Genomic DNA, 25177 nt, shown 5'->3' with positions numbered 1-25177 from the left:
CACTGACATAGGTACCGCCTCTCAGGGAGGCAGGACCCCATCGGCTTTTAGAGCATCTTCACCAGAAGTGCGAAAGCAGCATGGCTACAGTGCAGCTGCACCACGGTAGCTGCTGTAGTGTAGCCATAGCCTGAGAGAGAGAAGCTTCTGAGATCATTTAGCTCAGCTTTGGTTAATGGGTGGCCTGAGAATCCACTAAAACATGGAGTGTAATTACCTAGTGCTTTACATTTCCAACCAGGATCAGAAGAATGAACCAACCAAAGGGAAATCTTGCACTGTCTGCAAAATTTACCAGATGTGTCAGGCTGTGGAACAGTCTGTCAGGGAAAGAGGTGGAAAACCCCTTTGCTTGTTACAGTTACAACTAGACTGGGTAAAATACTAGTAAATAAAAATGTACACTGTACTTGCTCTTGTGTCCTGCACCCATACTGTCTCTGTGGTAGCCATTCAGTAACCAAATCTGATTCTAGTACTGTGCTGACACGTGAGTACCAGCCAGGATTTAAATGAAAAGGAAAAACAGTTGTGTTTACTCTGGCTCAGCTTGCAGAGGAGGGGAAACTCGCAGGACTGGATCATGGCTTGTGTTTAAAGGCCATGATTTTGGGGAGAAAGGAATACTATTTTGCAGTTCTAACAGTATTGCAAACAGAGTCATGTCTTATGGGATGATGTCAGGTAGTTCAGGTGCCCAGTTCAGTTGTGTTGATTAGCAGTAATGACTAGATTAAAATCTAAACCTTTCCCTGCAACACGCTTTCAGAATCTGAAACTGACCAATCTAGTCTCACTGTCATGATTGTTAGTTTGGGTTTTTTTAATAGCTCAGTCAGCTAGATTTCTAAAAAATCAGTGTTGATAACCTGAGATGCTATTTGTAATACAGATTAAAACTGTGTTTCTTCAAGTCGAAGTTTTTTTTGTTGTTTGTTTTTATCTTGACAGTGTACTCCCTTTAAATCAACAGTTCTTGGAGGTTGGTGAAGTGGAGAAAATGGCATCTGAGGACATTACTAAGCTAGCAGAGTCACTTGCCAAAGCCCAAGTGGGCGGAGGGCAGCTGAGCTTCAAAGGCAAGAGCCTGAAACTCAATACCGCCGAAGATGGTAAGAGAAAACACTTGTGTTGGGGCAGTGTTTCCCCTGGGTACATGTCAGTGCTATCCCAAAGCTGTGTGTCATGAACCTCTTCCTAACTAAAGGTGTCTGGACACAGCTAACTCCAGTATGTGAGAGTCTATGTAATGTGGCAGGGGGACACAAGGGTCAGCCTTCTGAGAAATGGGGACTTCTGATAGAGAAGCAACCCCTCCCCACCACACTAGCACAGCGTCACTGCTACAACTGGAGAAACTGGTTTTGGCTCTCCCTGACTTAAAAGTGTTGATTTTGTTCTGGGAGTGACTCTTGTCCTTCTAATACATGCACTGACGCTTTAAATTGCTGGAGGCAAGAGACTTTACTCCTACTCTAAATGCTTCAGGAAGCCTAGTAAAACTCGGAATGATTGAAATGCCCAGGGACACTAGCAAGACTTTACAAGCTCCATGCAGGGGGATTGGTTAGTCTCCCCTGCCTGCTTCCGCAATCCCCCTTGCCCTAGGATAGTGCCTCAGTTCCTGTCTCAGTCCTAGACAGGCTTGTTGTTGTTTGCCTGGGGTGCTCTTTCTCCCGCACATCTCTTTTTAGGATAAAGAGCTGGCTGGGGCAGTGATGTCTTTGTCTTGTTGTGGCGGGTGGGGGAATAAATCCCTGAATCACACCTGGAAGTAGGTTGTTCTCAAACCCATGACTGACTTTTCCTACTAGTTTGCATGGCGATGCTTTCCTTACCCTTCCTTGGTAGTGCAAAACCACATTAGTTACGGGTAAAAGACCTAGAGGCTGGGAAATAATGAGTAGTGATGGAAAGAGAGACTCTGCAACATGCCCTTGAATGGAACCTAAGGTGACTTAGGTTAGAAATGAGGAGAGTAAGGCTCTGCTTGCTTTGTGCAGCCAAAGAGGTGTCTAAGGAAATTGAGGAATTTGATGGCTTGGAAGCCCTGCGCCTGGAAGGCAACACCGTGGGTGTGGAGGCAGCAAAGGTCATTGCCAAAGCCTTGGAGAAGAAAGCTGAGCTCAAGGTGAGATCTTTTAGTAGAGTACTGAAGGGGAAGGGAGGATATATTGATGAGATGCTGAAGGCCTGTCTGTTTTTGAGCACTGACAGGTCCCTGCAGGAGCAATACAAACTTCAAATTCCTTGTCGCACCAGCATATAAGAATAGACTCAGGAAACTAGGCCTGTGTATGAATAAGTGGTGGCAAACCCTCAGGACCTCATAACTTGGCTTAACAGCCCTGTGAGTAGCATTTGCTGAAATGCTGCATTTCAGCCTTTGGCAGCTCTCCATGGCTGAGACAAGAAAGCCATGAGAGAGGACTCGCACCAGGGTAAGCCTCTGTAAATCAAAGGGGAGCGCTCCAGTAATGCAGTGTGGCCACTTAGGGCTGTGATCTCATCAGATCTTGCAGAGTCAGATCTCCTGCTTGGGTAGGATACTTCAAAGCAAAGCCCAGAGTGCTGCAGGAAATGGTGATGGAGGTTCACCACAATATTTTCTACCCCTTGAATTATTTATCCAGTATTCTAGCCTAGCATTGAGGTGGGGGGTACTGTACCACTGGAAATGCTATCTTCTGAATGAAACCTAAATCTGAAGCCTTGACCGCTTGAGGTCACTGAGGTTTCTATGGCCTTTCTCATAAGTTTAGGCTCCCTATCCTGATGAAATTCTCATTCTGCATCCTTCAGTTTTCACTGGGTATTGTAATCTTCACTTATGTCCTCAGTTCTTGTATGTTGTTGATGTGCACTATTAAACGGCCGATGAATTCTACCCCAGAAATGACTGTGTTTCCTTGGTGAGTGAAGTGAATTATATAGTTTGTGTAGCTCTTTGGCATAATTAGGTGACAGGCCCAAGAGAAGTGTAAACTGTAAATATATCATGTCCCCTGTCAAGTGCTGGGGGCTAGAGGACCTTTATGTGTGCTGCTGATATTTGAGAGTCATATCTTTCCATCTGTCTCTTTTTAGAGGTGTCACTGGAGTGATATGTTCACAGGAAGATTGAGGTCTGAGATCCCTTTTGCTCTGGTAAGTGGGAGAACTGGGGATTAAAGTTTCAGATTTGTGATTACTCTAACCTCCTCTCGCTCCATATGTTTACACTTAAAACTGTCCATTCTTTCCATGGATCCATGTGTTGTCAGAGACCCAAATACAGACACAACCTCTCTGATAAAGCATGAGCATGTATGGCTTTCCCTCTCCCTCAGCCTCTGGGATGATGGGAAGAAGCGATAGCATAAGCACCTTCTGTCTGATCAGTAAAGCAGCTCTTCCCTGGAGGAGGATCAGCAGTATGGCCATCTGATTGGCAGGGTGGGAAACGAGGACTCCAGAATAAAAGGATACCCTCAGCAACTTGGAATGATTCTGGGGTGAATCAGGAGTTGGCTTCTGTAATCTTAAAATAGCATATATTTGGATCTGTGAAACTTGGTGCTTGGGCAGGTCACTGAAATGTGTATGGCTCCTGTTGCCTTCTTTTAAAAAGGCCTGGATAACTTCATAGTATCTAATACTTAGATCTGTGCACATTCAACTAACAGTAATTAAATCCCATGCTTCAGGGCCCAAACTAACTGTCTTGGCTATCAGAAAAGATTCCCTCTCCCTCGTGCAGCACTGCATAATGCAGGGTGTGTGTGTGGGGGGGGGCTCTTTTTGAAGCATTGGGTAGTGATCTAAATGGGCCTGTGGAACTGTTACTAAAAACCAAATCCCTTGTCTCCTCACAGACTGCCCTGGGGGAGGCCCTTATCACCGCAGGTTCCCAGCTGGTGGAGCTGGACCTGAGTGACAATGCCTTTGGGCCGGATGGCGTGCGTGGCTTTGAGGCACTGCTGAAGAGTCCTGCCTGCTTCACTTTGCAGGAGCTCAAGCTGAACAACTGTGGCATGGGCATTGGAGGAGGCAAGGTAAGTGACACTTCAGTCCCAGCTCGCTTGCATTGGTTATCTCATAAAGACTGGGTGCAGGGGACCTTGGGTTCCAACCTCCCCCTTTGTTTGTTGTCTTGATTACTATCATACTTCAGACTGATCTCATGAAGTGTCCAAGATGAGCAGAGTTGGGCTATCCCAATACCTGGACGGGAGAGTCCCCCATCAAGAGAATTCTGATGCTCTTCTGTCTGAACGAGTGCCTGAGGCTGTTCTTTTGAAGTGTAAAACCAAGGCCTTGACAATTCGTGGTCACTAAAGAGCCAGGGGTTGTTTACCCAAGTTTGAGTTTAGACTGTTGTATTTTTGTGCTGTAAAATTCCCTCTGTAGTTTCAAGTGTGACTACACTGTTAATATTGCATAATTGTGGTGGTGTAGAATGGTTCCTGTGTCCCACACTAGAAGCAGCTTCACTTCAGTGGTGTCCTAAATGCTTCCTATATATCCAATTCATAAAACATTTCTGGGATCCTCCAGGAGGAGAGATGCTATAGTAATGTAAAGCTGTTAATGTTGTCTCTAGATCTTGGCAGCTGCCCTGAAAGAGTGTCACAGGAAATCAAGTGCCGTGGGCAAACCTCTGTCTTTGAAAGTATTCGTGGCTGGCAGGAACCGTCTGGAGAATGATGGTGCCACTGCACTGGCTGAGGCATTTGGGGTAAGCTCCAAAGTAGGACTTCCTCATAGAGGAGGTATAGGTGTGTCAGATGTATGTGGGCACTGGTTCTGGTAGTGATGGGGGAGCAGTGTGTATCCAGACACATATGCTAAAGAAATGTGCACTGAGGAGAAGGGTGTGCATAAGGTACTGGCCCTCAGTTCATTTTTACCACAGCACTCTGTATGCTGCTGAAACAGTCAACCATTTGAGGATGTTAACACCAAGAAAAGGAGAAGCCTTGGTTAGAGGGGGCATAACTGAGAATAATGGGACAAGACCGAGCACAGAAACAGGATTCGTTTCCAGGATGAGTGACTACTCCACACTATAATCTGCTAACTGTTAGGTGAAGTGATGTATTGCTTGAGTAACTTAATACTGTACAGAACAAAGTGATGCAGTTGGAGATAATCTGGCCCTGGGCGGGGGTGGGCCAGATGACCAGGTAGATGTCTATCTCTAATCGCTATGATAGCTGGCCCTGGCATAGCTTTTATCTATGTCCCGCAAATCTCCTGCAGGGGGCACTACCAACTGGTGTCTCATTTCTTCCCTTAGCCCTGGTTCTGATCAAGCTGCTAGTGCTGCATTTGGGTTGGGCAATGGAAATCAGGCTGTCCCATGCCCACCTTTCTATCCAACGAGAATGAATGAGACTGGAATTTGGTTTAGACTTGTGGTAGTTTTGGGGGACTAAGTGACCAGGATTCTCCATGTTTCCTCACCAAGAAACCTTACATTGCCTCCCTCTTTCCTCCTGTGACCTCCATATCCTAAATTCTTTGTGCCAGATCTCGGAACACCGTGTGCTTTTTCAGATAAAAAGATTTTAAATGATTATATACAGGTCTGGCAAAAAATAAGGATTTAAATTCAGTGCATGGAAATTTGATATACATTCTTAAAGGGTGAAGTTATCCTGAGAGAGACTGGCTGCCATCTGAAAGCTCTTCTAGGCAGAGAATGTCTGTCTTCGTCCTGTTTCTTTCAGCCATGAGTACTAAGTAGGGGTGGTATCCATGAAGGGACTAGGTGTCGCAACACTGAGCGTCACTGCACCTAGAAAGTCACAGGAACAACACAGCATTCCACAAAACCGAATGAGTTGCCTAGACTCCCTACAAGGGGAGAGCGAGGTGCCTGAGAATGTGATCCACAAAAATAAATGCACCATGAAACCGCTGATGAGATATTTTCATCCTCTGGACAGAGGGCTTAAACTCCCTCATAAATTTCCATCATAACTTCAACAACCACCCTCTGTCTATCTCACACACGTACACACGTACACATACACGTCCAGGAAGTTGATGCTAATCAGCTTGAGCAATTCAACCCTACAGACAACCATATACAAAAAACCCGCACATCAGCAAACCTAACTTAATAGATCCAGCAACCACCCCAAACACACCTAGAAATCTGTTCTCTGCGTGCCTGGCTGTAGATATCACAAAGTGTGCTCTGAAGAAGAAGTCTGGGATATACAACTTATACACTCAAAAGCGCCTTCACCAAACAACACTTCACCAGAGAAGGAGATTGGAGCTTGGATTGGGCCACCCAAATAGCCCAAGAGAATGTGCTTCAATACAGAAATAAAATCCCTTCTGACTGCACACCGCTAGTTGTCACCCATCGCCCCACACTGGAACTCCTATGGAGTATCATCAGATAGTTACAACCCATACTCAATGGGGATCCATCCTGAAAGAAATCTTGAATCCCTTCCTCTGGCTTCCAAATACCACCCTCAAGCTCATCAGAAGCAAGCTCCCCACAGACCAGGACTACGCCAACTCAGAGCAGCTCTAGACCCTGCCAGAACAACAGATGCAAAACCTGCAGACATATATCCACTGCTACAGTGATCACTTTCCCCCCCACAACACACCTTTCAAGGGGTCCTACACATGCCTATCCCAACATGTGGTATAACTCATCCAGTGCACTAAATGCCCCAATAACAACTATGTGGGTGAAACCAGACAATCACTACGCTCTCGAATGAACTCTCACAGGAAAATAAGACAAAAACACCGTATCAGTTGTAGGTGAACACTTTTCACAAAACAATCACTCTATATCTGATCTATCAGTCCTCATCCTCAAAGGTGTACAGCACTTTCAGAAGTTGAGTCTGGGAGCTTAAACTCATTACTCTGCTAGACACTAAAAATCAGGGACTGAACAGACATTGGATTTGTGGCTTATTACAAGCATCTGCAGCCCACTAATGCCCTCTTCTTGTCCTCTGGCTGCAGAGGTGTTAATGGGTCACTCTACCTTGAATGGTCCCTTTAGAATATGTGCTAACTACTTACCCTAAACTATCTGTTCCCCCTTGCATTTTGCTGTGACGCTGGGAGTACCTTTCCCAGCCCTGAAGAAGAGCTCCATGTGGCAGGAAAGCTTGTCTCTCTCACCAGCAGAAGTTGGCCCAATAAAAACTATTACCTCCCCTACCTTGTTCTACCAAAGCCAGCATGCTGGGTGAGCAGCCACCTAAGTTAGCTAACAGGAGATGTCAAGAAGAGGGGTATATGCTAAGTCTTACCCATGTCTTAGAAATAGGCACCTAAGTCCAGGCTGCAGGGAGGTGCCTAGCTCTGCTTAGCATTCAGTCAATGGGAACTCGCTACCTGTAGACAAGCATCTAAGGCGTTTTCTTGCAAGAATGAGTTAAATGCCTGTGCTGCACAAAACAGGGTGGTGATGCTGGGCCCACCTCATAATTGTTAGTTCGGGTGTTAGAGCACTGACCTGCCAGAGAGGGAGCAAAATGGGAGACCTCTGTTTAAATCATCTCCGAGTGTTCTAACCACTGAGCTAGGGGGTATTCTGATGTGGGGCTCCCTCAGTCTCTCCTGTTGAAGCTGTTGCACTCTTGATAAATGATGGGAGAATGATAGGAGCAGGGGGACTGAACTCGGGGCCTCCCATGTGGGTGTCCTGACCACTGGACTATAGAGTCATTCCCACTGTTGCCCGTTCTCTCTGTGGATAAGTACTTAAACAGTCACTGGGTCAGAGAGAGCAAGTACATGAGTGAGAATGACTGACTGTAGTCTAGTGGTTTAGACACCCACTTGGGAGGTGGGAGACCCTGGGTCCAGTCCCCCTGCTGCAATCACTCACCCATTATTTATCAAGAGTGCAACTGCTTCAATGGGAGAGACTGAGGAAGCCCCATATCAGAATATTGCTTAGAAGAGAGCTGTAACCAGTGAGCTAAGAGGATTTGAACAGGGGTCTCCCACATCCCAGGTGAGTGCTCTAACTACTGAGCTAAAAGTTTTATAAGGTGGGTACCACCTCCTCCAGACTTGGAATGGGAGCAGATCTGGTAGGCCCTTCACCTGACTTTAGGAGCCAAATGCCTGTCTTCCAGAGCGATTCACGAACCGGGGGGCTTAGACAGGAGTTATGTGTCTGCCTAGAGAGAGACAGCAGTGCGTGTGCCCAGAGATAGGAACATAGGTGCTGAGGGACTCTGAAAAACACATTCACTGGGTGAGTTTAGGCACCTATATGGTTCAGCAGGAGTTTTGTGGACCACAGTGGTGCCAAAACCTGGACTTAAGTGCTGAAGTACCTTCTTGGCTCCCACCCACCATAGCTGCTCACCAGATAACTCCCATCCAAGGCAACAGGAGTTGTAGGAACTTGTTATTTCTCTGGCTCATGTCTTTCAAATGTACATTTTCCACACTTATGACTTTAATTATCTTGTATGCTGTCAAATGTGCCAGCAATAGTGTTGCAGAATCCACTTATTGGTGACCCCATCAATCTATGTATTGTTGCATATAAATGGGGAGATATGATCCTGGCTGTTTAACAACTACAAATAAACGAGACTCTCTATCTTTGGATACTATATAAGTATCTTCCTAGGCCTGTCTTACATTTTTGTACACACACCTAATGGCGTTATATAAATGAGAATTCTGCACATATAACAGTGCTAAACCTGCTTGCAATCCCTAAAACAATGACAGGTTTGGTTTTTTTTCCCATATAGCAAAGCACTTAGACTTGTGTGGGCTATAGTTTTATTTTCATGTTATATATTGTATATGCCATACTGCACTGATTCCCATTTTGGAGGGTTTCCTTTGTGACCAGAAGGGCCAGAAGCAGAACTAAAACAAGCAAAAGATTTTGATTCTGCCAAGTGGTCATGTGCCTTGACCTGGAAAGCAGCTTCTTGAGCCAATTCTGGGTTATAGCCCCAAGGCTCAGAATCTCTGGCCAAAGAACAGAAGGAAAACAATATCCTAATCCAGCCTGCAGGATTGCCACCCCTGTGACAACACTCCCAGAAGCGGCCAGCACCACGTCCCTCCTGCCCCTGGGTGGGGGCAGAGGGCTCTGTGCACTGCCCTTGCCTGCAGGCACCGCCCCCCAGAGCTCCTATTGGCCGGGAATGGGGAGTCGCGGCCAATGGGAGTTTTGGGGGAGGTACCTGCAGGCAAGGGCAGTGCACAGAGCCCTCTGGCCACGCCCCACCCCCACCACAGGTACATGGTGCAGGCCGCTTCCAGGAGCGGCGCGGGGCCAGGGCAAGCAGGGAGCCTGTCTTAGCCCCGCTGTGTGCCGCTGCCACCCCAGAGTCCTGCTCCAGGTAAGCGGCGTTGGGCCAGAACCTGCACCCCCGCATCCCCTTCCTGCACACCGCACTCCCTCCCGCACCCCAACCGCCTGCCCCAGCCCTACATTCATGGCCCTGCATACAATTTCCCAACCAGATGTGGCCCTCAGGCCAAAAAGTTTGACCACCCCTGTTCTAAGCCCTGACTCACCAAATAAAAACATTGGTCCTATCTTGATTTGTCACTGGAGGCATAGCTGCTGGGGTGGGAGGGGTGTATTTGTAGCAGTTAAAAGGATAGCAGGGGTTCTGGTGGGAGATGCAGTGGACTCACTGTGGGTGGCAGAGAAGCAACTTGTAAGGTAATCCTGTGGGATGGTGGTTGTCTCTGCCTGTGTTGAAGTGTCTTTTTCTAATGGCTAATCATGTCTGAATCTAGCTCATCGGGACACTGGAAGAGGTCCATATGCCACAGAATGGAATCAACCATCCTGGCATTACAGCGCTGGCCCAGGCCTTTGCTGCCAACCCGTTGCTGCGGGTTATCAATCTGAATGACAACACCTTCACAGAGAAGGGGGCTGTGGCCATGGCAGGGGTGAGTTACTAGCAGTTGCATTGGGTGTCTATCTCTGCTCCCTCCCCCCCTTTTCAGTGCTTTGGGGCTGAATGTCCTAGTGAAGCAGGGAGGGAGAAGAGGCTCTTTCCTCTTTGAGTACAAGTGAGTTGGTCGTTCCCTCTATCCCTCACCTGAATTTCTGTCTTTATGGGCGCACACTTTCACTCTCTGCAGACTCTGAAGACTCTCCGACAGGTAGAAGTGATCAACTTTGGGGACTGCCTGGTGCGCTCAAAGGGTGCCATCACCATTGCTGAAGCAGTCAAAGAGGGGCTCCCTAAACTAAAGGTACCACATTCTGCTGCTCCATCTTCAAATCTCTTCCCAAAATACCCTGTATGTTTCCCCTCCCTTGTTCTATGTCCATTCCCCTGCCCCACCCTGTAATCCTAAAACACGGTTCTTCCAAGTGCAGGCCTGTCAAGTTTTACAGCTCTGCCTACTGTTGCTCTCAGAGATGTGATCTGTGGAAACTATACCTCACAGCCAGCAGTGCTTCAGCATGAGCTAAGTGGTGGTCTGTTCAGACCAAGGTTGAACATTGTATTTAAAGCCACTTGTCTCATCTACTCTGCAAGTTGCTAACAAGGTTCTTGGGTGGGTTTGGAAGCAACTGTTCTAAACTATGGGACAGCATAAATCAGGAGGGGTACAGGATGAGTGACCACTACAATATGTTCATAAAATGCAGTATCTGTATCTCCGTGTCACATCTTGGATGAGACCCCAGTTCACTAATATTTGTATTATCCTGGCACCTATGGGCCCCGTATTGACTGCAATTCCTGTCCAGTACCATACCCTACTATTTCAATGTCCCTACAGTACTAGCATTTCTGTCAGCCTTTTCCAGGGTGTATCTTACTCAGTCACCTGTGAGATGTTTGGTAAGAGGGTCCCTCTAACTCCAGCCATTGCATTATTATTTACTTGTATTACCAGAGCGCTTCTGGGTTCTGGTCCATGCCTAGGGCTCCTTTGGCCTCAACACTGTACAAACACAGAACAGAAAGATTGGTCCTTGTCTCAAGGAGCTTACAATCTACACAGAAGACAAGAGACAACAAATGGATACAGACCAATGGGCGAGTGCAAGAAAACAGTGAGACAGTATTAGCTACACAAGGTTATCTCGTGCAGAGAGTTGAGTTAACAACTTGCCTTGTGAGTTTGAAAAAGGGGTCCACTCTGTAGTAGTACCCGTAGCTCAGGCCTGTGTTGTTCCCACTGGAAGTCCACATTTTAAAAACCATGGGGTTAGTTCACGAATACACCTGTTCAAGTAAAACACAGCAATTCTTTCTCCCAGGTCAAAGGATCCCAGGATAAATAACAGGTGAAGGGAGGAGGATGTCAAACCAAAATAATCCATTCCAGAACAAATTCCCTTCAGCTGTTCAATGTTAAATCCCTTCTCAGGGATCATCTCATTCAATATGTCTCAAGGGATGTTTAGTCTTTGCTCACTGCCTGAGTCCCTTCCAAGTCTTTTTATAACTTAAAAATATATTCCCTCTGTGCTGAGACCAGCCCCAAAGGAGAGAATTCCTTAAACAATTCTGAGCATGCGAAGCTGGTGTTTACAATGGAGAATCTGCATACAGCGTTCCTGTAAAGCAGCTTCTCCTCTGCTTCTCAGGAACTGAACTTGTCCTTCTGTGAAATCAAACGAGATGCTGCCCTGACTATTGCAGAGGCCACTGAAGACAAGTCTGAGTTGGAGAAACTGGATCTCAATGGTACGTGAGCATGAAGTTCGATCAAAGCTTATCCAGTCCGTGACAAACTCTAGAACCCATTGGGAAGAAGCCTGTGGGATTGAAATATCTGTATTGCTGCCAGAAGTGTGTGCGTGTATAAAATATTGGTGCTGCTGAGAGCAGCTGAACCAACTAGACGAATAAGCTCTTCTCTCTTCCCCCAAGGCTTTAGTGGTTATACTTAAACCTCTTGAGCCACAGTTTCAAACCCTGCCTGCTGATCCCTGTCGCTTCCTGAAGTGAATACATCTGAGTTCCAGACGTCTGTGTGTGTCTCTAGGATGAGAATTTATAAACAAGGTCCTGTCTGCTCTGCCTTGGTATTAAAGGTCCCATGATGCTATTAGTTTTGCATCAAGGTCTGCTTCTATGTGCTTGGTCACAGTTTCCCGCTCCGTGTGTTGGTTCTTGCCTTCCCTTCCAGAGGTGGCTGCATTTCTATGGTATTATACATATATAATTTGAGAAGTGCTTCAGAATCACCCAGGATGAAAGGAGCTGTATAAATGTACAAGGAGTTCAGTCTCCAAGACTCAAATCTCTTCTGGTTAATTACATTTTTCCTTCTTCAAACTTCCCTTGCAATTAGATTCTGCCATGTTCTTCTTGTCTCAAACCCTTGTGTGGTGTCTGAGTTGGTAAACAGCTGACATATTTTAATGACAAGTCTGCTGTCCGAGCAGTTTGTAAGGTGCTTTGTGTGAAAGGTGTTTATAGAAATGCAAATCAAGCAGCCATCCTTTCAGCCAGAGGTTGGATTTATGGACTTAGTTGAGCATTCTAGTTAAACTTTGTTTGTTTTTCTCGTGACAAATTCAGCACCTGATCTGTGAGTGTCTGTCTCTTCCCCACCCCAAAGCTGACTTTTCTCTCTCCTTGCATCATAGGTAATGCTCTGGGGGAAGAAGGCTGTGAACAGCTTCAGGAGATTCTTGAAGGTTTCAACATGGCAGATGTGCTGGGTTCCCTGAGGTAGGCCAAGAGAAAAGGCTATGGCAGGGATCTGCTCCCCATTCATGTCAAAGCTCTGGCTGTCTGCCTTTTACATCTGTTTCATATGAGTTCCTGTTTTTATGGGGTCTAGCACTACTTAGAGGTGTTGGATTAACAGGACTGGAGACTGAAAATTTCTATCCCAGTATGTATGCAAGTCCCACCCCCTCAGTGTCCTTCACACCTTCATCTGGAGGGAGCTCCGTAAGGGTGAGATGAGAGCACAGTCTTCGTGGCTTGCTCTACTCTTGACTCTCTGCCCACACTTTTTGCCTGCTCTGGTGTTTTGTGGACACCTGTCCACTAGGACTTAGGCTGAGACTCTCACCTTCATTTCACCCACTGGTTCCCATCGGGCAGCTCTTTGGCAATCTGTCACTGCTGGTCTGAGGCCAGATTAGAACGGGTGACCTAAACATGCCAGGCTCCATAATCCATTGCAGTCCCTATAGGCTCACACTCACTGCCCTAGAAGTGATTTGCTCCCGGTCAGCTTAGTGTTTTAAGGCTTGGAAGGGTCTTATTGCATTTTGTAACGACCTGGAGAAGGATTCCCAGGTGCCAATGCATGACCAGGAAGTCTGTATTGCAGGCCTGCTTTTCATGTGAACTCTCCTCTTAATCCTTCTTAGTGATGACGAAGGGGAGGATGAAGAGGATGAAGATGACGAAGGGGAGGATGAAGAGGATGAAGATGACGAAGGGGAGGACGAAGAGGAGGAACAACAACAGCTACAGGAGAGGGGGCAGGGAGAACAGGAATCGTTGCCTTCTAAGAAGATTCTTGACTCACATGTAAATGTGCTTTGAGGGATAGCCAATAATCCCTTATCGGGAGTAGGGGAAGGAGGTTTGAAATGCGGGGAGGCTATTATGAACTTGTAGTGAAAAAGTGGGGGTTCACATACCTCTCCTTTGAACGGATGTGTCAGGGCAGGGGTGGAGTAAGAGGAGAGGGGGGGGAGAACAATACCTCAGGAATGTTCTGTGGTGATCTGAAGAAAATTAGCAGGAAAATCTTATTTCTTCTATTATTTTCTGTAGCCACGACAGCCCTGCCTGGAGCCAGATAGTCACCGTGTTTTCTGTACAAGCTTTCTCCTCACAGCTTAGCTAGTGCAGCACCCCCTGCCATTCCGGTTCTGGGCTCACTTTTTCCACCCCTTCACAAGCTCTGACAGTGCAGAGAAGTACCGACTTGCGGCACCCTTGCTGTGCCAGGTCCATCGCCCTTCCCTACACACTCATGCACCCACAGGTCTGCCGGTGCTCTGCAGAATGAGCTGGAATCTGACTTGCTCTGTTTCAGGACTCTACTCCCGTGTCTCCTCCTCCTCCTCCTGTGGATGTTGCCACATTCCTCGCCTTCCCGTCTCCAGAGAAACTGCTACGACTAGGGCCCAAGTGCTCTGTTCTGATAGCTCAGCAGGTAGGTGGGTCAGTGGCTGCTGTGTGTGTGGCTTTCGGATGGCATGGTTGGTACCACGTGCGTTGGGATAAATTGTTTACCTGCCAGAGGTGATCTCTTCCTGGAGTCTCATGACCTGGATTAGGGTCTTGCCATTGTCCAAATGAACAGAATGGAGGCAGACACTCAACTTGAAGCTGCATGTCTATGAAGCAGATATGGTGCCTGCACAGCAGCTGTGTTTCATGGCGTGACTTATGCCTCCACGCGCATCCTGATACAGCCACGACAGTTCCTGTCATGTCCAGCCAGTTGGAGGCAATTGTTGCACTGCTCATTGTTGCTTCTGTAGCAATCGCGTCTCTTCTGCCCTCACTCTGCCGTGCACTTAATGGCTCCTGCTTTTTGTCTCTTACAGACAGACACATCTGATACAGAGAAGGTGGTTATGGCTCTCTTGAAGATCTCTTCTGTGTTCAAAGATGAAACCACAGTGAAAACAGCAGTGCATGAAACAACAGGTGATGCAGTCAGTGTCTCCATGCAAAGGTGTGGGCTGAAGAAGCCTAACTTGCAACGGTGGCTTCTAAAGAGATCCCAGGGATGGCCTCCCTGGACCATGCCATTTTTTGGTAGTTCGGTCTCCCACGGCAGCCAGAGGAAGACAGTTCTGTCTCTGAAGTGTGCCAGATTGTGCACTGCTGTTTTGGAGGGGAATGAGGGTGTGAAACCTCAACAGATCAGTTTATGCCCCCAAAGCATGATGATCAATATCCCTTATAGCTTAATTAGTATTGCTGTGAGTGTTACTCTTCCCGGCATTTTTTGGTGGGGGGAGATGGAATTTATTAGGGTGGGGTGTTTTTGTTTTTGGCCTCAATATCCTGTCAGCGAGTTCCACAGATTAATGAAACTGTAAATAGAAAGTGCCCTCTCTATTCTTATATCTGGGGATATTGTAAATAGGGGGCACCCATTTGGTGTTCTTTTTACTAGTAACTGTCTTAGATCTATTGTCTCTTTCCAAAAGGACTGGAACTGGAAAGGTGTGGGGCAGGGCACAGAGGCTGTGCAGGGGGACCATGTACCCTTTGTATGCTGTGGAGCACAGCACTGGTGCACAGTATAGTAGAGAAGAGATTTGGGTGAGGTGTGGACCATGTGAATCTACTGAGCAAAACTCTCCTGTAGAAGTGGTGGATGCTTCCGTAGCCCTGAGGCTGCTGTCGTGGCTGTAAAAAGTATGTGAAGATGCTCAGTGTACTGCCCTGGGGTTGAGGATGGGGAATTCTCCAGCCTTCCTTCCTGAAATCCCCAGCAGCCGTATTCACCTACATGCAGTCTGCTTACTGGAGCTGTGTACGGGGTTCAGGATTTGGCCCCTCCATCTGGCATCCCTTTAAAGTCTGTTATACTGATTTTACACAATTCACTATTGCCATTAACAGATTCCTGGTGGGTAAGTAGGATAGAAACCACTAAAGGGCTGTTCTGTGCACACCAATAATGTCCCTCGTCACTGAGACAACAACCGGAGGTCAGTTGTATCGAAGGCTGTTGCGAGGTTCAGCATGACCAAAATGGCCAGCTGAGCTTCCTCTGAGGTCAGCAGGAGATCTCGCATGCCTCTGCTAATCTCTGCCTCTGCTCCTGTGGGTGGCTGGCATCCATGATGTGACTAGTGTGCACGTGCATCTGGAACTGAATACTCTTCGCCTTCCCTAGCAAGTTCAGGTCATGTCTGGCAGTGTCAAGAGATGGTTTCTTCAGGGTGAGGCGTCTGTGTGCTGAAGGAGGGCTGACCCTCCCTGATGGAAAAATCGATAATGTCGAACAGGGTACCACAGCCACCCCGCTTTCCTGAAGTTACCAAGTGGGGTGAGGGTCTGAGCCACAATTGGCTGATCTTGTGGAACTCTGAAAACCACAGACCTCCTCACTGGAAACCAAACCAGATGCACACCTAGTAGATGACAGTCCCGTGGTAGCCTGTTGCTCTTGTCATTTTAAAGGTCAGTGAGACCAGCTCACAGCCAAACTGTCAAACCCATTACAGTGAGAGTGAGGCTCTGTGCTACCCAAACGCATCCAGGTTGACCATTCCTTGCATTGTCTATGGCTGAGGTCAATTAACACTTCTTGGCCTCGGCCATAGTTCTTCTCTAGGCCTTTTTGCATCCCCCATACTAAAGATTGGACTCCATGTGACTTCTTGTCTCTCTCTCTCTCTCTGCCTCATCTCTTTCAACTCCCAGCACTCACTGGTGGCCTGCAGTAACCTCTGGCAGCAGAGACAAACGGGGTATATAAAGGAGTGTGGCCTCCCATGGTCCATTTTAACAGCTGATAATAGTCCAGGCCTCGTGTACTCAATGGCAAACTCGACCTAAATTCTGCACTGAACCCCCTATCTGTGTGGCATTCTGGTGTAGTAGACTGGAGATTGAGGCAGCTTCAGATAAGCTGAATGTAATTGAATCCAATAGTGAAATGAACAATAGTCACTACAGTATCTCGTGGTGCACTTCAGCTTGACACACATTTATTTCTCTCTCTAGATGCCTTGATGAGAAAAGCCTTCATTTCCGCCACCTTTAATTCTGATGCATTCATCACCAGCCTACTGATCCACATGGGTCTGCTCAAGGTGAGAGGGCAGGAGGGAGTTAAAAGTGGGCTGTGATGGGTGAGGTGGGCTGAGTTCTGATTACATTTCTGGTTTAAAAGCTAAGGCTTGCTGGATTGTGGGTAATCATGTTCCTGTCTCCATGGCAACAGTAAGACTCCGATGTATGCCCAATGCCGAGCGACAATAGAAAACTGCAGGGATAACAAATTCCAGAGTGGGATTATATTAGGGTGGAGGGCATGGATTAGCTGTTCCCAATTCCGTTCTACTTGGTCTAGCTTGTATTTTCAAGATCAGATATCTCTCTATAAGGCAGGAAGGGTCATACAGACAAACTGGGTTGCTGCTGGACAAAGCTTTTATAGTGTTATGAGCTACCTGTTGTCAGACTCCGGGGTGTAGCCTCATAAATATCTATTCATCACCCTGGTATCCAAAAGGGCCACTTAGTCACATCTTCTCTTTTAAAAGGACCACAGCAAGAGTAAATGAAAGACATCTGACTGAAACTTTGTTTCATTCTATCCAGTGTCCTTGCTAATGTCTGGAGCGTCCAGTATGTGGCTGCACAGAATAAAACCTGTTAGCAGGATTGTTGTGTTTGAGAATCAGCAACAAGTTGGCTAACCGCATTAGAACCTGCACGTAGGCTAGAGCATGAGCTGAGCCAAAAGGGGATTGGAGTTGTCTCCATCGGCAAGCTCAGAGTAGTGCTTCTGTGGTCTGGCTGTTCTGCCGTTATAGATCAATCTGAAGCATCTCGGAGCCTCAAGGACTAGAAACATCTGAAAATAAAGAGTCTGGACGAATCAGCAGAAATACTTGGAATACCCTAAAGCCACAAAACTTGCATCATCTTTTCAATCATGTGGCTTTCTGGGGTTCTCACTGATGACTCTGAACCTGGGCAAATGCACAGCTGTGACATGGGTTAGGGACTAAGACACTTCCTTTGGATGTTCTACTCTTTGTTCTCTCTTCCTCGGTCCCTGACTCCCACAAGGCCCAGTCTAGTTTTCTAGTCTTCTGCTCCGTGGACAGGTTTTTTTCTTTCCCGTCCTGCATCAGATTGCAATCACTCTGAATATGCTGAGGTGAATTGGAGGGTAGAACTTTCTTGGGGCTGGGCTTCGAAGTAGAGAATTGAATTGGGGAGCAGTGTCAACAGTCAAGTTCTCTCTTGGCTGACCAGTTGTTGCTTGTGATCCATGTGTGTCTGTGGCTCAGGTTTGGGGTGGAGAGGGAGGCTGTTTCCATACTTTTTTTGCTCTAGACTTGAAGCAATAGCTAGGGCCATACAAACAAAATACACTTTCAGTGCACCAAATGCAAAGGGATCCACTCAGGAACAGGGAATGCAGGGCAGACTCTGTATCCTGGAAAGCAGTGATCCTGAACAGGATAGAGGAGTTGTGGTGGACAAGCAACTCAACATGAGCTCCCAGTGCAATGCTGTGGCAAAAAGGGCTAGAGTGATCCTTCCTGTATCAATGGGGGAGCGGAGGTAGGGAGGTGACTTTATTTGTGTATACAGCATTGGTGAGACCGTCAGTGGAATACTGCGTATGCTTCTGGTGCCAGCATTTTAAAAAGGGTGTTAAAAATTGGAGAGGGTGCAGAAAAGAACCACAAATGATTCCAGGGCTGGAGAAAGTGTCTTATATTGAGAAACTTGAAGAGCTCAATCCTAGCTTATCAAAAAGAAGACGGAGAGGAGACTTGAAACATGTACAAGTACCTTGATAGGGAGAAAACACTGGGCACGGAGGGGCTCTTAAATTCAGTGATGAGAGGCTAACAGGAACCAGTGCCTGGAAACGAGACAGACAGTGCGCCTTGTTTCTAGTTTGAATTTAACAGTGAGGGTGATTATCCATTAGGTCAAACTCCCAAGGGAACTGGTGGACACTCCATCTCTTGGTGTCCTCCGATCAAGACCCTTGGCCTTTCTGGGAGACACGCTTTAGCCAGTTAAGTTATTGGGCTCCATCCAGGGGCTATTGGGTGAAATACTGTGGCCTGTGATAAATGAGTTGTTAGGAGAGCTAATGGTCTTTTCTGGCTTTAAACTTAGAATCAATTTTGGGAGTGACTGAAAACAACATGCTTGGGTGAGAGAGGGGCATACAAGAGGGAATAACTGCCCCCTTGGATCTAGCAGGAACTGTAGGCTTCCTTCTCAGCTGAAGGAAGGGTCCTGGCAGGGTGTCTGTGCAGAGGAAGGTCTGGAAGAAACATGCATGTGCTCTGTCTAAATTTCTTGCACCTCACAAGACTGTCAAGCCATAATTGAAACAAACTGGAGTCTTTGTGATGCTTTTGTTTGAGACATTCCCCTTTGGGTTGATTGCTCATCTCCTAAATAACCCACTGTGTATAACACAGGAGCCAGCTCTCCCCCATTGCTGCTGAGGGGAAGGCTAATTCCAGCAAAGAATTCGATAGCTGTGTGAATAACCATAGCATCTGTTGTGATGTAAACTAAGATGATCTCCAGAACTAGTCCTTTCCATGACTTACCACGGAAGCTGAGCCTCAGCTGGAGTCAGACTTCTCCCTTTTTGCGTGCGTTGCGCTGTGGAGGTTTGCTTGCATTTTATAGGGGTTGGTCAGTCACACAGCATGCTGGATTAGATGGAGGGATGACTGCATTTGGTGTGGCAGTCGCAATGTACCTGATTTTTCTGTCCTTCCCCATCTGACAGAGTGAAGAAAAGGTCAAGGCTGTCCCAAGCCTCTATGGCCCTCTGATGACCCTGAACCATATGGTCCAGCAGGATTATTTCCCCAAATCCCTGGCCCCAGTTCTCCTGGCCTTCGTGACAAAGTGAGTATTGCACCTTGCCAAGCAGTCCTGTTCTACAGGAAGATAGATAGATCTGCATATGGTTGAGTTAAAAAAAAAAATACATTCTCTTCCCTTCAAGCCTCTAGTGGGCAGGGGTTCTAGAATAAAAATGCGAACAGCTTAAAGGAAAGCTGTTCCTATCTTGCTTAGTCCAACATTCAAAGTTTACAAGGTAAGAAGCACTGATCACGAGGAATGAACTGGGAAACTGACTTTCTAAAGGTGGTCTTAAAACTGGCGTTTATGCAGAGGCAGCCCAAAGGAAGACTAGGATCTAGTTTCCAGCCACAAGTTTAATGAGTTAAAAGGACACTGCTGAATCAGATTTAGCCCCAAATGTATATCTTGGCCGTTACAAAGGTAACGTCCAAGATTAATGTTAAAGTTTTCATGACTTCACATTCCAAAGGAAACTTCTTGAATTCCCATGCACTGCAGCTGCGCATGAATGCTGCAGTGTTGATAGGGCATGAGAGCTGGGAAATGAAAACGAAATTGACAAGTCTGTTAATTATCTTTGGAGAGAACTCTAAAGATCATGAATAGTGAAAATGTTAAGCCTTGTTCCTTTTTTTTAAAATTCTCTTTTAATACTAAAAATATTTCTTATAACACAGATAAAAGCAATGCTTCTTAGATTAAGTCAGTTTTAACTTTAGTTTCCTTCTAATAATTATGCAAATGTTGTTTAAAATCATTAAAAGGGAAAGTCTTAAATTTAGCCCTGGGGCAAAGTTACAGATTGATAGGGCATTGGTCTCCAGAGCTATTCTCTCTCCCGCTTCCCCCACCGCCCACTCCCAACAAGTCAACTATGGAAGCACAGTGGAAACTGAATGTTTGTATAGAACTTAGAAAAACCAAACCAATGAGTCCCCACGCACGCTGTTGCTGTAGATATCCATCCCTTCACTAGTGGAGGGGGAAACTGAGTCAGAAAGGCTGTGACTTGCCAAATCAACACACAGTTAGGATCCATGTCAGGGAGTTTGGTGAGTTTCTTAACCTGATTATATCATGTTCAGTCTGCACTGAACAGTGGACATCTTTTTAAACAAATTCCGTAATCAAGCTAATCAAGATTCCGTAATCAAGTTTTGGGCAGGTGTAAAGCTAAAATTGGTCAGGCACAGTATTAATTGCATGTATTCCCAAAACACTCAGAGGCTGTCATGAAGATGAGGATCCCATTGTGCTGGGCACCATACAAATACGTAGAAAGACATTGTCTTAAAAGTTTGTGTCCCTTTCGCAGACTTTTGTAGGTTGTGCACGCTTATAAATAGCTGGCCTTGCTTAATAGCTGAACTGAAGGGCTGATAGTTAACTGGTTGACTTCTAGCCGTCACAGCAGAGATGTGAAGGTGGAGACAGCTGGCTTTGCAGATCAGTTCAGGGGCTCATTCCACCTGCAAAGGACAGTATGGCTATAGCTGCAGAGGTAGCTGTATACGAAGCTGCCAAAGGGTGGTCAAACCTGGCTCCTGTAGCAGTATTGCAAATTGTGGGGGGAGGTGGGGCAGGCTAAAACTCGAGTTCCTGATTCCTGACCTAAAGGGGAGAGACTATGCGAGCTATTCACATCTCTCCTGCAAACATGTGCTGTGCACTGTTGTTGCAGTCTGCAAAGGAAGGATGAGGAAATGGGGCTGGTAGTAGTTCCTGCTGAAGGGGGCAGGATGTAATAAACAAGCTGCCGTAGCAGTCCTGTCTGTTAGCTCTCTTTCCTTCCCCCAGAGCCTGACCTTAGCTCTGTTCACCACCTTTCTGGCTCTGAAGCAGCCCCTCCCCAAGTAAAGAAGAGCGGGAACTGTGCTGTCCCCAAGCCCCCAGATCACTGGACCCGTCTGCACTATTTAAACGAAACGTTCAAGGGAGAGGTGTTCCCATCCCAGACCTGCCAGCCTTGTGCTACTGCTGTGACAAAAACATGTCTAAGTAAAACTGACCTGGACAATGGGCCACGCTGGGGACTCCTTGTAACATTCACTTCTAGTGATTTGCTGTGGAGTCAGGTGCACAATTAACGGGCTCTTCCTCCAGCCTAATCTCTGACTCGACAGTGTCCGGTGGCTGCGTACACTGAGGAGTTCATTCACAGCACACTCTGCCCTGGATGTGGATGTGGGTACACCCCTCTCTTAGGCTGTGGGCCAGCAGTTAACCCTATATGTTGCTCTCTGAGCTGTGCCCATAGCGCACCAAGCACAGTGGCAGCCATGATTTTGCTGCATTTAGATCAGTGATTCTCCACCGATTTACCTTTGTGGGCCGCATATGCAGCTCTCTCCGTATTATGTGGCCACATCCACACTATATACATACGTACATACTGTATGGCCCTGAGGATCTCACATGGGCTGCAGCCGTATGCTGATAGGGCTGTAAGTGGGCTGTGGGTTGAGAACCACTGATCTAGATGTTTGGGTACCTCAGTGACAGGCTTGGTATAGATAGGTAGCGCTTCCAGAGTGAAAACGTGGCCCCATTGATGTCAGGAGTTTTGCCATTGGCTGCAGCACAACTTTGCGTAAGAATGGGGAAGAGAAGAAGTCTGGTTTTTCTGGGGGGAGAGGAGGTAGTGGCGAGGGGAGGGGAAGAAGCTAGAGGGAGGAATGTGTGTGTCTTACAGTGATATAATGTCAAATCATAAAACAGCCTAGTGACTTTTGCAAAGGAAATGTCTTAACATATGGTGAGAGCAAAAGGAAAAAACAAGCTAGTACCAAAGCTGCAGAGTCAAGCAGTTAAGTCATGCCATTGTCCAAGTGAAAGCTTCCTTCCCAATGCTAATCTACGGTGGGCGGTAATACTGGGGGGATGTGCAACATGGCAAGAGAGCACTTTTTTGCTGCTTCAGGGCTTGCTTTCTCTGCCTTAACACCTCATGCCCCTGCTGTGGGGGTTAGAGGGAATCGGGAGCTATGCAGCTGAAAGCTTTGCAGGGTTGTCTAGTAATTTGCTATGTTCCTTCAGCTGCTCCTGCAGTCAAACCTTGTGTGTCCAAAGGGCTTCACCAAAGCTCTTGGTAATCCAAGGTCATCTGGGTCCCCTGTTTGCCTGGAGCTCAGATGCTGAGGAGCTTGTCCTGTTCCTGTCCAAAATTAACGGGTTGGTCCAGCTTGCTACAGAGCCAACTTTTGCTCATTGGAGTGCTCAGGTAACAGCCTTGGTCAGCTTCCTTTGGGAATCTAGTAAGCCCCTTCAGCTCATTGGCCGGAGCTTCCATGGTACATGAATCCAAGCAGCTCTCCTGGCCTTGTTAAACTATCAGCTCTTTTGTAATGGGCTTGTGGAGTTACAAAGTTCCTGTGAGCTGCTTCGGTCAAAGCAGATGTCGCGTACTGTGTCTCCAAGCTCCATTACCGCTCAGTAGGAGAAGTTATAAATGCCCGTAGCCAGCGCCCTCTGGACTCTGGGGGTGAGGAATTGGCCACAGAACTTGCTCAGGGTGACAGAATTTTTCCTTTTAGATCGTTTCTAGCCTTACAATCGTTGAGTAAGAGAACCTCAAAAAAAAAAAAATGCGTAGTGAGTGTAAGCGATGCCCATATGACTCTGCAAAGGGCCTGAATGCTGTGGCTCTGATCATCTCAGATGGAGGTGCTGAGGGCTGGTTCTCTGCCCGGAATTTCTGATTTCCCACCCCCCACAGCTGCTGCAGACTTCATTAGCTGGCTGCAGTCAGGCTCCCACCATTTTGTTGTGTGTCCCTGCTCTGCTGGGGTTTGTCTGCGGCTGCCTCTCTCAGCTCCTTTCCCCACAAGAGGAAACTGATTATGTACAGTGCATGCACCCTTCACTATTCTGTAGAACCAGGCTGCAGGGAGCCCAAGGTAGGATCCAGCTGAGGAGAAGGGAGAGCCTTAGAAGTGCAGGCTTGAGCAGCAGAGGTTCAGGGAACTCGGATACAGTTCACTTCACTAGTTCAAGATCCCTCCTGTCTTGTGCACAAGGCCTGGAAAGGAGATTCCAAGTTAAGCCCCACACATAACATCATAGCTGAGGCCCGCAGGGCTGGGCTGGCTGGAGAACACAGTGAAAAAATCCATAATCCAAAGTCATGTAATGAATTGTACATCAGCGAGCATTGTCAGCAATGAACCAGTTGGGGGCAGGAAGGATGGGAATGAAGGGTAGGGCATGGAGATGCAATCCATTAACAGTGCTGCAGAATTTGGTCCATTGGATTGCAGAGAAAACAGGGTCCTGTGTCTCACCAAATACCTCGACGTGCACAGCTTAGCAACAAGGAAATGCTGCTCAGTCCCATATTTCAACATTTCCGGCTTCATTTGAAACCTGCTTCTCCCTTAGATGGAGCATGGCACATATTGCTGTTCTGTCACGGGGGGAAGGGAGCTGGTCAGAATGTTTTTCATTGGTGGTATTGGATTCAAGTTCTTCAGGAAAACATCACCTTGGGCCAATCAATCCTCATGCTTCAGGGCACCAGTAGATCACCTGCATAATACAGTGTGACACAATGCACTGCACTGGGTGTGGGGGGGTATTTTCCTCTGAACCAGCTAGCCTTGGCCACTGCCTGAGGTGGGATTCAGGACTAGACGGAGCAAAAGGCTGATTCAGTGCAGCGATTCCTATACCTCGTCTGACCCTGTCTCTGAATAAGAATTAAATCCCTTTCAGGTAAATACTCCAGCCAGCTGACTCTTGAGTTCCTGGCACCGTACTGTGCCGGTGAGCCCCTGAACTCATGGAGAACTGGCATTCAGTGAGTCAAAGTGCAGTCAGGGGGCAGCTTTTAAATGAACTTTTTGTCTTCTCCCCTCTCTCTACAGACCCAACCGTGCTTTGGATTCCTGCTCCTTTGCCCGCCACATGCTGCTGCAAACCCTCCACCAGCTGTAGGAGAACCGCGACTCTGCCCCTTCCCCCTCCTAGGACTTTTATCAGCGAGAGCTCTTAGCCAGCTGGCGGGAGAGGATGTCAGCACCCGTGGAAACATGCTGTCTGTCTCTCACAGGGATGTCCGTCCTTCCTTCTGCTTTAACAAACTCGGAGGAATCCTGCTGATATTTTTTTTACTTTGTTTTTCCATTTTTTAATTGAAGGCCCCTCTTCCAATGGGCAGGCAGCTGTGCCAGAACTAGTCCTCCTGGGGCTCTTCATTGCTCTCCATGAATTGGAAAGAGGGCCCCATTAAACGCAACACTGCTGGAAGGGGTTGTGCCCAAGCTACCGTCTTGCAGATGGTGCTGGACAGGGGCTTTCTCTGCAGCAGCAGCTGAACCAAGCCGGGCTTTTGCATGGTGCTGTGGCTTCCATCTCCTGCTGCCCTGGGCCATGCACCTGGAAATTGCAGCAGTAGTGTTGCTTCTCCAGGGTTATCAAACTGCCCAGCTGCCTCCTGCTGCTCCAGGCTTGGGAGAGGGGGATGCTCCCCACTGCTCTCGTATTCCTAATCTAACTGGGAGAGGGGTCTTGTGTGGCCCATCTGTATTTTAATCTGCTAATCCCCTGCTATGCTAGAGTGGAGCTTCCTCCGGTAGGGCTGGCCCTGGTGGTCTTTGCCTGTTCATTGTGATATTGCCATAGCCTGCCTTCCCCTACCCCCACTTCCCAATTAAAATAGGCTTGGTTTA

General features: G+C 47.3%; 2 protein-coding genes across 7 annotated transcripts in view; one reads left to right on the top strand and one right to left on the bottom strand.

The window, feature by feature from the left end:
- The window catches only part of LOC119566155 (translation initiation factor IF-2), a 5338-nt gene extending 5297 nt beyond the window's left edge, over positions 1–41 (bottom strand). The window contains exon 1 of the mRNA XM_043546939.1: positions 16–41. Within this exon, the coding sequence (XP_043402874.1) occupies positions 16–41 (26 nt within the window). The remainder of the gene's footprint in view (positions 1–15) is intronic.
- RANGAP1 (Ran GTPase activating protein 1) overlaps positions 1–25177 on the top strand; it is a 26160-nt gene extending 983 nt beyond the window's left edge. For 3 of the 6 annotated variants that reach the window (XM_037882463.2, XM_037882480.2, XM_043544056.1), the window contains exons 2-16: positions 952–1112; positions 2004–2131; positions 3088–3147; positions 3855–4034; positions 4583–4717; positions 9754–9912; positions 10108–10221; positions 11573–11672; positions 12581–12665; positions 13319–13481; positions 13996–14115; positions 14513–14615; positions 16653–16741; positions 19429–19550; positions 24374–25177. In XM_037882463.2, the coding sequence (XP_037738391.1) occupies positions 1001–1112; positions 2004–2131; positions 3088–3147; positions 3855–4034; positions 4583–4717; positions 9754–9912; positions 10108–10221; positions 11573–11672; positions 12581–12665; positions 13319–13481; positions 13996–14115; positions 14513–14615; positions 16653–16741; positions 19429–19550; positions 24374–24443 (1740 nt within the window). In that variant the 5' untranslated portion in view covers positions 952–1000 and the 3' untranslated portion in view covers positions 24444–25177. Of the gene's footprint in view, positions 1–246; positions 377–951; positions 1113–2003; positions 2132–3087; positions 3148–3854; positions 4035–4582; positions 4718–9753; positions 9913–10107; positions 10222–11572; positions 11673–12580; positions 12666–13318; positions 13482–13995; positions 14116–14512; positions 14616–16652; positions 16742–19428; positions 19551–24373 lie in introns of those variants that run through there. The other 3 variants (XM_037882472.1, XM_037882487.2, XM_043544039.1) reach the window with 2 other exon arrangements.

The sequence above is a fragment of the Chelonia mydas genome, chromosome 1 (genome assembly GCF_015237465.2).
Source record: "Chelonia mydas isolate rCheMyd1 chromosome 1, rCheMyd1.pri.v2, whole genome shotgun sequence".
NCBI classification, from domain to species: domain Eukaryota; kingdom Metazoa; phylum Chordata; order Testudines; family Cheloniidae; genus Chelonia; species Chelonia mydas.
This window is presented reverse-complemented; position numbering and strand designations above follow the sequence as displayed.